Source organism: Marmota marmota, unplaced genomic scaffold (assembly GCF_001458135.2).
Source record: "Marmota marmota marmota unplaced genomic scaffold, marMar, whole genome shotgun sequence".
In the NCBI taxonomy this organism is placed as follows: Eukaryota; Metazoa; Chordata; class Mammalia; order Rodentia; family Sciuridae; genus Marmota; species Marmota marmota.
Genome location: NW_025999998.1, coordinates 5,084,134 through 5,095,765, shown reverse-complemented (window position 1 = coordinate 5,095,765; position 11,632 = coordinate 5,084,134). Strand labels below are relative to the sequence as shown.

Sequence of the window (11,632 nt, the reverse complement as noted above, 5' to 3'; positions counted from 1 at the left end):
GGTTGAGAGGCTTGTGGGAAGCCGGAGGTGGCAGCTGAGCTCTGAGGGAATTCCTGAAGAGCTCCTGTGGTACAGCGTGTGTGTTCTAAAAAATACAGTTCATTTTGTTATTGGCAGACAAACGTTTTGAAAAATAACTTGGTAGAACAGAATAACCAGTTAAACAGAAAAACTTCAGATTGGTAAAATTCTGGATTTAACAATTTTTTTTTTTTCTGAGAACTGGAGAAGACTAAAATTATTCAAGTATAGAAACAAAACCACCAAACCCAATCTAAATAATATAGTGATGTGAATCTAGCATATTACCTATTCTGGCAAAAGAAAGTAGTCTTTCTTTTATTTCCTAGCACAACACCAGGATTTCTTTAACATTTAAAACAAAAATTTCCAGACACATTTGTACACACATACACCAAATCTAAGAAAGTCAATGCAAATCTTTTAATTTGGAAGTCAAAGAATAAGATATGCTGAAAATTAAGGGATGAGAAAATACCAAACTGATACTAGTTTTCTCCTCCATTTCACATGTGCTCCTTATAATTCCCTAATGTAAAAGCTTTTAATACAATAACTTCTGATATGGAATATCAGACTATTAGCACAGCATATTAGGCTCTCCTAATACTTTTCTATATTAAACTACACTCTAGCCAAACTAACTGTTGGCTATTCCCTAACTATCCAGTAGTATAATTATATACAGGCTATTTTCTCTTTGCACTTTTAAATATGCTATTCTTGTTGCCCAGAATGACCTAAACATCAACTTCATATCAACTCCTGCCTTTCTATATTCATCTTTGAATTCCCCTCTAGTGTTTATCAGATAATAAGCATTATAAATATGTTAAATGTAAGAGCTGTATCTATCATACCACATTAACCATCTATTACCTATTATGCTTTTGAACACATTCTCCTTTAAGGGAGAATATGATATCTCTATTCAACTCAAGAAATACCTATTGAACTCCTTTGCACTACAGTTTCTACATATACAAAAATGTCTGAGAAAATCTTAAAATGTAGCAAGGCAAAGAGGTAAACAGACAACTTCATTGTCATTTTTTAAAACTTCAAAACAAATATGCACTCAAATGATGGGTTCCATAAAAACAGAGGAATATACCTAATATATGCTGAAAAGCAGAGATGGGCAAAGAATTTTTCCTGAGGAGATAACAACTCTGTTTTGTCATGAACAACAAGCAGGAATGTGGGCTTAATATGGCAATACTATTTCATGTTGTATATGCCACAAACCCTAAAAAATGCAATGAATAAGACATATCATTTGCCTTTATAGAAATTCTAATCCAGATAGACAGACTGATCCTCAATATAATATTTTGTGTTTTGTTTTTAAGTGCTATAAACAGATGCAAAACAAAGAATCATAGAATACAGAGTGGGGGGCGGGGAGCAATTCATTCTATATCAGACTGTACTGAAGAGATGATATTTGAGCTGGACCTCAAACAATGATTAGAATTTACCTACATGTAGGAAGAAAAAGTAAAGGGGCTTCCTAAGTAGAAAAAAGGACATTTCAAATGTTGTGAAATTGTTCTGTATATTATGAAGTTAATGACCAATGAATGAAATTCTAGAGAAAACCAATATCTTATTCAATATATAAGTGTCACTGGCAAAACAAGAAATAAACTCACTTTACTCACAAAGGTATGATGTCTACAATATGAAACATCATAGTCACTCTTTCAGAGTCCTAGAATAAGAAGAGGGCTGTTTCTAAATTTTTTTTCCTTCAACTTAATGCAGAACAAAACTATCATTTAAAGGTCAGAATTAAACTCTCTTTCTAAACAGTTCATAGTACAATCTTGGACACAATATAAGAATATTTATCTTCAGATACTATTCACATTCTCTGTTATTTCTCTTAAAGGCCTATTTTTTCCTTCAGTTAGTTAAATTGAATTTTCTCCACTGTAACCACACATCATCATGACTTACTGGACATTTGTTAAATCTGTGGTCTAAACCTTTGGTTCTTATTTTTTCTGAGTCTGTGGCTTTCTGATAACCTATTAACTCTTTGTATCTTCTCTCTTAAAAAATTAAAATATGCATACATGCACACACACACACTACTGTGTACTGTATTTGAGCGGAGAAATGGTCATAGATGAACACCTTAAAGACCTATATAGGCTTGGAACTCATACTGAACTATAAAAGAGAAACACAAAATTTAAAAATCATCCAAACAGCTCTGAGGTCAATAAATATAATACTTTGCCCGATAAGTTATCTCAGAAACTCAGGAGGCTGAGGCAGGGGAAATCTCAAGTTTGAGGCCAACCTCAGCAACTTAGTGAGACCCTGTCTCAAAAGATAAATAAATAAATAAAAATAAAGACTGAGTATGTAGCTCAGTGGTAAATCACACCTGGGTTCAATTCCCAGTACAGAAATAAGAAAAAAAGAAATACTTTGCCTGATAATGTGCAAAAGCATTACTGTGACAGTTAAACCTGGACCTCTTTAATTATTCCCCAAAATCAAAAGGGGAAAACAGAAAGTAGTATTATTACTCACAGCAAATATGTAAGATCATACAAATAAGTTTAAATGGATTAAAAACATAGGGCCTTGTTGAGGGCCACAACCAAGTTAAGATGGCGCCTGGCAGTTTGCCAGGAGGAGTGGTTTGTGAGCCAACGCCACAGAGCCATTAAGATGATGGAGATTCCTTATTGGCTGATTGCTGTATCTAGATGATACTAATTGAATCAAGCTGTGTGTAATCAGTTGATTATATATACCTCTGTTGCCCTGCAATAAAGCAGTTCCCGTTTCAACCTTCAAGTTGCTTGTCACTCTACCCCCACCCCCGTTATTTTGCCCAGCCGGGCTGTGGGAGGGCCCAGTGTCTTTGAGTTTAAGCTAAGGCTCCCTTTTATTATTATTTTTTTAATGGTTTTTAACCTATCACCTCTGTGTAACAGGATTTACTCTTAGAATGTTTTGATATAATTCTAAATTAAAATCAGTTTCTCAAATTATAAATAAAATAGCCTGCCATGAAAATTACTTTCATGTTCTAAACTCCACCAGACGATGAAACTATGAAAAGATTATTTGCCATATAGTCCAACAGTTGAATTTTAACTGTATAAAATAAATGAAGAGCTGGAGTTGTGGCTCAGTGGTAGAGCGCTCACCTAGCATGCGTGAGGCACTGGGTTCGATCCTCAGCACCACATAAAAATAAAGTATATATAAGTCACCCTTATATATATAAGTCACCATTCGTTACCTTTCATTTTACCGCATTTAGAAAAATTATATCCTTAAAAACACCATCCCTCTATTTACCAGTTACTTTAAGCTCTGTTCCACATTCATCATGTTAAATCTAATAATTGATTTAAAATGTAAAACCAAAGCCTGATGGATGAATACAACATTACCTAAAGAAATAGTCCTGCCCACCACTCTGCCTCCAAAAACTGATCCTGAATTTGGTGAATTTCCTAGAACCAAATCAACTGATAGGAAAAACAGAGGACAACCAAACAGAATTCTATCAGCAGAATCTAAGACTATAAGAAACTTCAGATAACAACCTGGTTTCTTCAACATGATTTTGCTGCAAGAAGAGGGTGGATAGTAGTGAGAGGAGGGACAGGGAAAAAGAGACAGAGAAAGATTAAAAGACATAACCAATCATGATATGTGGCCTTAGAAATTGTATAGATATATAGATAGATATATATATAGAAATATATTTTAAAAATACAATTTCTGAGGGCCTGGGGATATAGCTTGGTTGGTAGAGCATGCACAAGGCCCCGGGTTCAATCCCCAGCATCACCAAAAAAAAAAAAAAATACAATTTTTGAAATAATCAGAAATGTTCACTGACTGTATATATGTTATTAATAAAAATAACATGTTGTTCTAGTTATATTTAAAATGAAAATGTACTTATCTCTGAGAGTTGTAATCCAAAGCATTTACAGAATCATTTGCTATCAGTGATTTGCTTCAAAATTATACCGAACAGGGGAAATATACAGAAAGAGTAGACAGGGCAAAACTGGTCATAAATATTGTTGGAGACTAGGTAAAGGATGCAGGGAAGTTCAAATATTCTGTTTTGCTTTTATATATGTTCAAAAATCTCTAATAAATAAAATGTTTTGAACAATGTAAAACCAAAGAATTTTGTGTAATAGCCTATGCCAAACTCATGATTTTAGGGGCTTCATGCTTTTTCTGAATGATAAAAGACACCCCATATCACATCTCCTAACTTAATACCCTTCAAAACACCATCCCTCACTATTTACCAGTTACTTAAAGCTCTCTTCCACATGAAGATATCTGCTTCTCATTTCTCTCCCACCATTCCAACTATAACCCAAAACACAAACTGACAATCATAAAAGTAGTGCTACAGATATACTTCAATAAAAAAACTAAATTGTAAAGTGAAATCATACATGAAACAGGTACTATACCCTGAAGCATCAGTCTTCAAACTTTATTATGCATAAAAATTATCTAGGTAGTTTAATATTAATTACATAATAGTATAGTACATACTTAGTTACAATAAAAGTCATGAAGACAAACAAAAGAGGGGATAGGTAATTACCAATGAGAGGGATACTATTTTGTTTATTGATTATTTTTAATATCTTCAAATTTTAAAAATCAGATATATCAAAAATTTTGTTTGTGGACCAACATGGAAACAATCTATATTTTATAATTGCTTTTACGGAAAATGTTTCTATGTAAAGCTTTTCAGATGGTCTATTTCCTTCCACGTAAAATGGAGTCTGTTTTTATTTTTAGAACAAAGATGAGGGAAACCCCTGAACTCACTAGGAATCACTTAGGCAAATTTTGGAATCCTTTACTGTTTTGGAATCCCTTACTGCTAGACAAATTACCACTGACACTGAAAAGCAGTTTTAAAAACAAAAAATATGAAAATGCCAAAGGGAAAAAATATTCAATGAAAAATTTGATTTTACTATAAAAATGATATGCTTATTGTAGAAAATCTAGGATACACGTATAGAAAAGTTACAAGAAAATGAAAACTGCCCCTTATCTTTCTACTTAGCAACAACCACTAACCACTATTACTAGTCTGTTGGTTTTCCTTAGTATTTTTTATCAAAATGTACATACTTACTATCCAGATTTTTAAGCATGATTAATAGTTACATTCATAGGTCCCAGGTGGAACCCAACATAATGAAAGGTTTGGGTGATACATAATATTTTCATTGGGGCTTATTAGTCTTTCCTCATTAAAACAAAAAACAAAAAAACAAGCCCTCAGGTAATATGAATTTTAAAGATTCATAATAATTATGCAAGTTCTTGGGAAATGAAAATGACTATTATTTGTTCTAGGCAAAGCTAATTTTATGGAGATAGCCTAAAGATGGTTTGAAAGCTGAAGTACAACATGAACACCCCCCATAATTTTTTTGCTGCAATGTAAAAATAAATCCAAGGGTACAAATACAATGAGAAACAGACAAGTCAAAATGTATTAGACTTTATTAAGATATTTTAATTTTATATGCACTCTAAATTGTTATTTAATATTTTCAAATATTTTAGTATTTTCAAATGGAATAAAACCCTTTAATAAAGTTTGTAAGTTTATAGTCTTTCAAATACCTTTTACTTATACCAGAATAAACTCTTTTTAGCTTCATTAGTTGCTTTTTCTAATTGAGCTGTTTAGCTTTTAATGTACGTTATAAATAGTTTAATCATAATTATTCTAATCATCTTTTTCTTTCAAGTTTGAAAACACACCTCATAAAATGTTTTGCTTTTGGTTCCCTTTATTAGATGGTGTCCTGGGCAATCTCATTTCTTCAACCACCATCATTTTGCAGGTTAATCCTTCATTAAACATCTCTAGCCCTCATCACTATGCTGAGCTCCATATGTACCTTTCGAAAAACTCTCAGCTTAGGGAGGCATTCACTTGAAGACATCTATCATGTTCCCTAAGCATTACAATTACCTGGGCACAGATGATCCAATTTCTCTGGACATCATCTTCCCCTCACACCCTATATCCAACAGTTTGCCATTTACCACAGTACCTGCTGACAAAAAGTCTATTTTGTATCCTCATTCACTTTTCTATTCCTACTGCTTATTATCTCTTAATGGAATTAATTCAAAGCTTTTTAACTGATTTCTTTCTTTCATTTCTGCCTTGGAACCTCAAAATACTAGTAAGATCATCCTGTCACTCCCTTAAATCAAAAACTGTGATTAATTTATACTGCCTAGATCGTAAATTCCCACACAAGCATTCAAAGTTCTCCATAATTAGCTCCAACTTATTTTTCTAGACTTATTTGCCACTCTTTGTCCTCTTTATTCTATACTCTAAACACTGGGTATAAACCATTCCTCCAGAATGCTCTATACTCTCCTATTTCTTCAAGAGTATGTGTCTATTCACCTATTATCTTTAAGTAAGGAACAAGGTCATGCTTACCATTTTATATCTAGGGCTTTGCATATTATCCAGCATAGAATAGTTAAAATAATTGTTCAATAAACTTCTCAATTTTTCCTATCAATATTCTATCCATTCTTTCAAAAGCTAGCTCCAAACTATAACCTGTTGAATAAAATCTAATAAAAAATTTTAATCTCAGCTCCTCCCATCCACATAGTAATTATCACCTGTCTACACTCTCCTAATACTGTATAACATAGCTCATCAGAGTAGACCTAAGATTATGCTCCCCTGGAACATAATCATTTCATAAGCTAAACCAAGATTTATTATAAAATATCCATAAGTGATCTTTGATCGTGTTTCCCTAATTTATAGTGTGTGTGGGGTACTAGATGGGATCTCTTTGATTAAGGGATTCCTTCCATAATTTGTTTTAAATCATTTGGACCCTTTAGCAAAAAATTCTGTGATACATCTAGATATATCAATGTTTCAGGGTGCTGTGTAGATAGTACCATGACATCAAGTAGTCTGAAAATGAATCAAGTTCAAGAATCACAGCCTCAATGTATTTTACTAACTTTTACACACCTGTATATGTGTCTTCCTAATAGTCTCTAAGCCCTTTGGGAATAGGGACTGTCCCCTAAGTCCTAAAAAGCAAGTGTTCAATAAACAGCTTATTAATTGAACCCTTCTACTTTCATCATTGCCCTTAAATATTTTCAGGACCTTCTTTAAAAAACACTGTTTTGTTGTTGGTGTTTAAGAATGGCTATTAAGTGGAATTTATTATCATGTAGTTCTCTACTTCTGAATAAGAGGCAAATCCAGATTTTCTACTTACAAAGGTTCCCAATTTTTAAGGATTTATGTAAAGGAGACAGAATTACAGTACTTAATGAGAGCTGGGAGGAATTAGACTACTTGGGAAAAATAAACCTCTTGCTAAAATTCCCAATTAATTTTTACCTTAATTGAGTGTAAGCAAGCCAATAAAAATGCAAATTTAACTAGAGGATTCAAATCTGTACAGAATTCTTTTTATCCAGTTAATGTATCCAGGTAAATGGATACCTCTATTTTTAAAAAATTTAAGACTTGATAAGAATGCTTTGTATTCTCATCCCCAGGAAAAATATTCTGTCCACTAAGAATCAATTATGAACTAATATACAGCTGTATGTTAAGAACAAACTTTTAGCCCCTACATGTACCATTTTTAACAACAACTGAAAAATCAAAAAAATTTTTTAACAAGGATACTCAAGATTATTTTCACCAAAACATTATCTTAAATGACCAAAATTAAAATTTTAATTCAGTTCTTTTAGTGTCTTTTATAACCTTTTAAAACCAGGAAAAAAAATCTTTTGGCTATTTGGCAATATTCTTTTTCTTTTTTTTCTTTTGTACCAGGAATCACACCCAGGAGCACTTAACTACTGAGCCACATCCCTGACCCTTTTTATTTCTTATTTTGAAACAGCTAAATTGCTGAGGCTGGCTTTGAAACTGCGATCATCCTATGCTGCTGGGATTACAGGCATGTGCCACAGGGCCCAGCTACAGCAATATTCTTAAAGCTTTCAAAAACATTCGCATCTTAAAAGCAATTTTGGAAGAGGTAAAAATTCTTATTAACATATGACATTTTCTAAATCTCTGTGCATGACTTTCTATTATTTTCCATTCCTTTCCACTTGGGTGATTTTCTCCATATCTAACTGCAGTTTCTTAGTTGCCTCAAACAAATGAATGAAATCTCTTCAAAATGTAACTTTCCAAGAATAATTATGTCATATAATAGAGAAAGTAGTATCTTTAGCAATGGGTGGTCAACAACTGTATTTTTAATATTAAAATTTTAAAAAGATGTGTTGGGCCCTTCAAAATATAGTGTCACTTTAGAAAAAAGCAATGCACACATCTAGCTCAATATGGAATTCTTTTGAGCAAATATTTAAGCAGATATTTAAATATTTGTACAATTCACTAATGTAGCCTCTTATAGATGTAATTGAGACTCAAGATATACAACGTGTCCACAGTACTAATACCACTGGGCTACTCTCTTAATGATAGTGTGGCATGCTCTTTACCTAATATACCTCATTTATTGCTCACTAAGAAGCTATAATGTTATCTCCAAAACTTGAAATTAGGAGTCAATTTAGCGTCTTACAAATATATAGCAGAAGACAAAAGAAAACTTAAATAATAACATCTGAGTGATTCACTGTTTTTATTATTAAAATACCATCTACCACTTAAAGATATTTACAAATAGGGTTTATGAGTCATCTGTTTGCTAAAATCCATATTCACATGAACAATCTATACAATATTGTTCTGGAACATCTACATATTTAAATTGTATTCCAAATAATTGTAACCTACACTTTTCTCAAAGTTGTACCCACTTAAAACACTTATATAGTTATTACTCAGATGTTAGGCCAATATGAAAAAGAAATGATTTCTTAGTATGCCAAGTGTGATATAGCAAACCTATTAGTCACAAAGTGTTTGCACACATCAAATACAGCTGCAAGACAAATATAGGAATTTAGAACTTTGTCTACTTCATACCATCATATTACTTTCTGCTATAAATACAAGAATTTTTTTATCATTCTTCCCTGAGGAATGTCAACTATGCAATGTTATAAGTTCAATTCCTAATTATGAAGACTAGTAAAATCACGTGGAAATATGTTTGAGCATTAGCCACTGGGAATGATTTCAAACATTTAAAAATTTACCTTTATGTAAAAGAGAAACAGTAACCCTCCCCTTTTTTTAAGACTAAGATTTGCTAAACATGCAGTGCTTTGAAAACATCTATAATTCAGTCAAATCTATATACTACTTCTTAGCCCCTTCAGTTATTCTCTTGCCTTATTCTAAATCCTTGCTTCAAAACTGTAAACCTAGACAGACAAGAAGAACTTTAAGGTTCCATCCAAATCTAAAATCTTTTGACATTAATTTGAATGTATTTTACTGCTTAAAAATAATGACATGTAAATGGATTGTTTCTTATGAATCACAGTCAAAATGCACTTTGGAGACAGTAACAAACATACTACATAAGTATCAAATCACTAAATAAAATATTTAAAGTAATTCACAAATCTAATTTGTGAATAATTATTCTATTACCAAACAATTCTACTTCATGAAAGATCTTAAGAGGCTCCTTAAAGAGTTCCTCTAATGTGTAAATTACTGTTAACATTTTAATGTAATAAGTCACTAGCAGTCTTGAAAATAGCAATATGTGAGGCCAGTAACAAAGACTCAATTATTTTAAATTAAAATTATAAATCAAGGACCCAAATATAACCACAATTTTTGAGGAACTAGTCCACAAAAGTACAAGTAAAATGCCCAGGTTCAGATATGAGGTATATTCTCATTTCATTCAACTACCATCACCACTACTATTATTATGGCTAACACTTACACTGGGCTGTGTGACCAACACTCTTGGCTTTACATTTTTTTAAATTTATTTGTTGATAGACCTTTATTTTATTTATACACAGTGCTGAGAAACGAACCCAGTGCTTCTCATATGCCAGGCAAGTGCTCTATGGCTGACCATTTTTAAACTCATTGAATCCTCACAGCAACTGTATGACACAGGAACCATTATTATAACCGTTTTACAGATCAGAAAAATGAAAAGATTAAATGATTTCATTGTGTTCTCTCAGCTCGCAAAACACCTATCCACTTCAACTATTATTTCTAACAACATTTAATTATTTTTCTATTGCTTAAGAACTTAAATTGGTTTATATCAACTATATAACAATTTTTAAAACAATACATTTACTTTAGTATGCACCTGTGTTTATTTTCCTCTTGCTAGAGTAAATTAATTGGAATTATGGGTGATGTATACCAAAAACACATAACTATCTGAATTGCCCATGAGTTCTGGCAGGAAAACAAACCAAAACCAAAGTCTAAGGGCTGGGGATGTATCTCAGAAGTATAGCGTCTGGCTAGCATTAGCTAGGACCTGGGTGCACGGAAAAGACACACACACACAAATGTCTAAACTTAATTAAAACCTTGTACTGATGTATTCCCTTATTGCAAAAATTATTTGCTCAGATGAAAGAAGGAAAGTATTAGGAGCATGGCAGAGTAATCATTACCCATTTAGTAACACTATAAATCTCCGGTGGCTGAAATAGGTAGTAAAAGATAAAATTATCTTTTAGTGGTTCGAAACAATCACCTTCTACATGAAGCAAAATTGTTTTTCTGAAGAGATTTCGTCCTAAAAACTATTAAAAAAACTGTCAAAGTTGTGGGTTCAACTTTGATCCCACAAAAGCTTTTCCTCCGCCTACACGTGTTCTTCTTACAGGAACCTTTCCACTTTGCGTCTACAAACTCCATGTGCTCGGATAAAAATTTTAGGCATGGGAAATTTGGCTCCCTTCTCAGCCTGCCTTCATTTGAGTGTAAGCTGCTTTCAGCCCACACCCACCACAACCGTCCGTGCCCCGGCCTAGTGCTGCTCCTCCTCCTGGGGTTCTCCGGCACCGACTCAGCACCTATCAGAGCTGCCCCCCGGCCCCAGGCCCAGCCCATCCTCGGACACGTGTGAGGGTGTGTTTGTGTCAGTCTGTCAATCCCACCGGGGACCGGGCTCGCTTACCGAGAGAGAAGCGCCAACTTTTGCTCCAGCAGCATCTCCAGCTTCTGGCCCTGTTTGGAGATCCAGTGGTCCACTCCGTGCAGGCGGTAACAGGTCTCCAGCATCAACCTGAAGTCCGCCACAAACTCGGTGATGCCCGCGTACTGGCCGCTGACGAACTTCTCCTCCATCTTCAGCAGACACAAGCCCTGTCCCGGGTGCTGCAGGAGGGTGCGACTGCCCCGGCCCCCGCTTCGCTGCCCCTCTGCCACCTCCTCCTCCCCGGTGGCAACGCCCCCCAAGGGCTTCAGGAAAGGGGCGGTGAGGCCCCGGTGCTTCTCCTGCAAGAACTCGCCCAGGATTCGGTAGCCTTGCTGCAGCTCGTAGGTCAGCTCCAGCTCCTTGCAGCCACCACTCGAGACCACCATCGCCTCCGCTGCAGCCTCCTGTTCGTCCGCGTCCTCCAGCAAGGAGGCACTCCTCCG

General features: G+C 34.4%; 1 protein-coding gene across 3 annotated transcripts in view; it reads right to left on the bottom strand.

The window, feature by feature from the left end:
• Kiaa2026 (KIAA2026 ortholog) overlaps nt 1–11,626 on the bottom strand; it is a 92,790-nt gene extending 81,164 nt beyond the window's left edge. For all 3 annotated transcript variants that reach the window (XM_048806803.1, XM_048806804.1, XM_048806805.1), the window contains exon 1: nt 11,169–11,626. In XM_048806803.1, the coding sequence (XP_048662760.1) occupies nt 11,169–11,575 (407 nt within the window). In that variant the 5' untranslated portion in view covers nt 11,576–11,626. The remainder of the gene's footprint in view (nt 1–11,168) is intronic.
• Between the last annotated feature and the right edge of the window lie 6 nt (nt 11,627–11,632).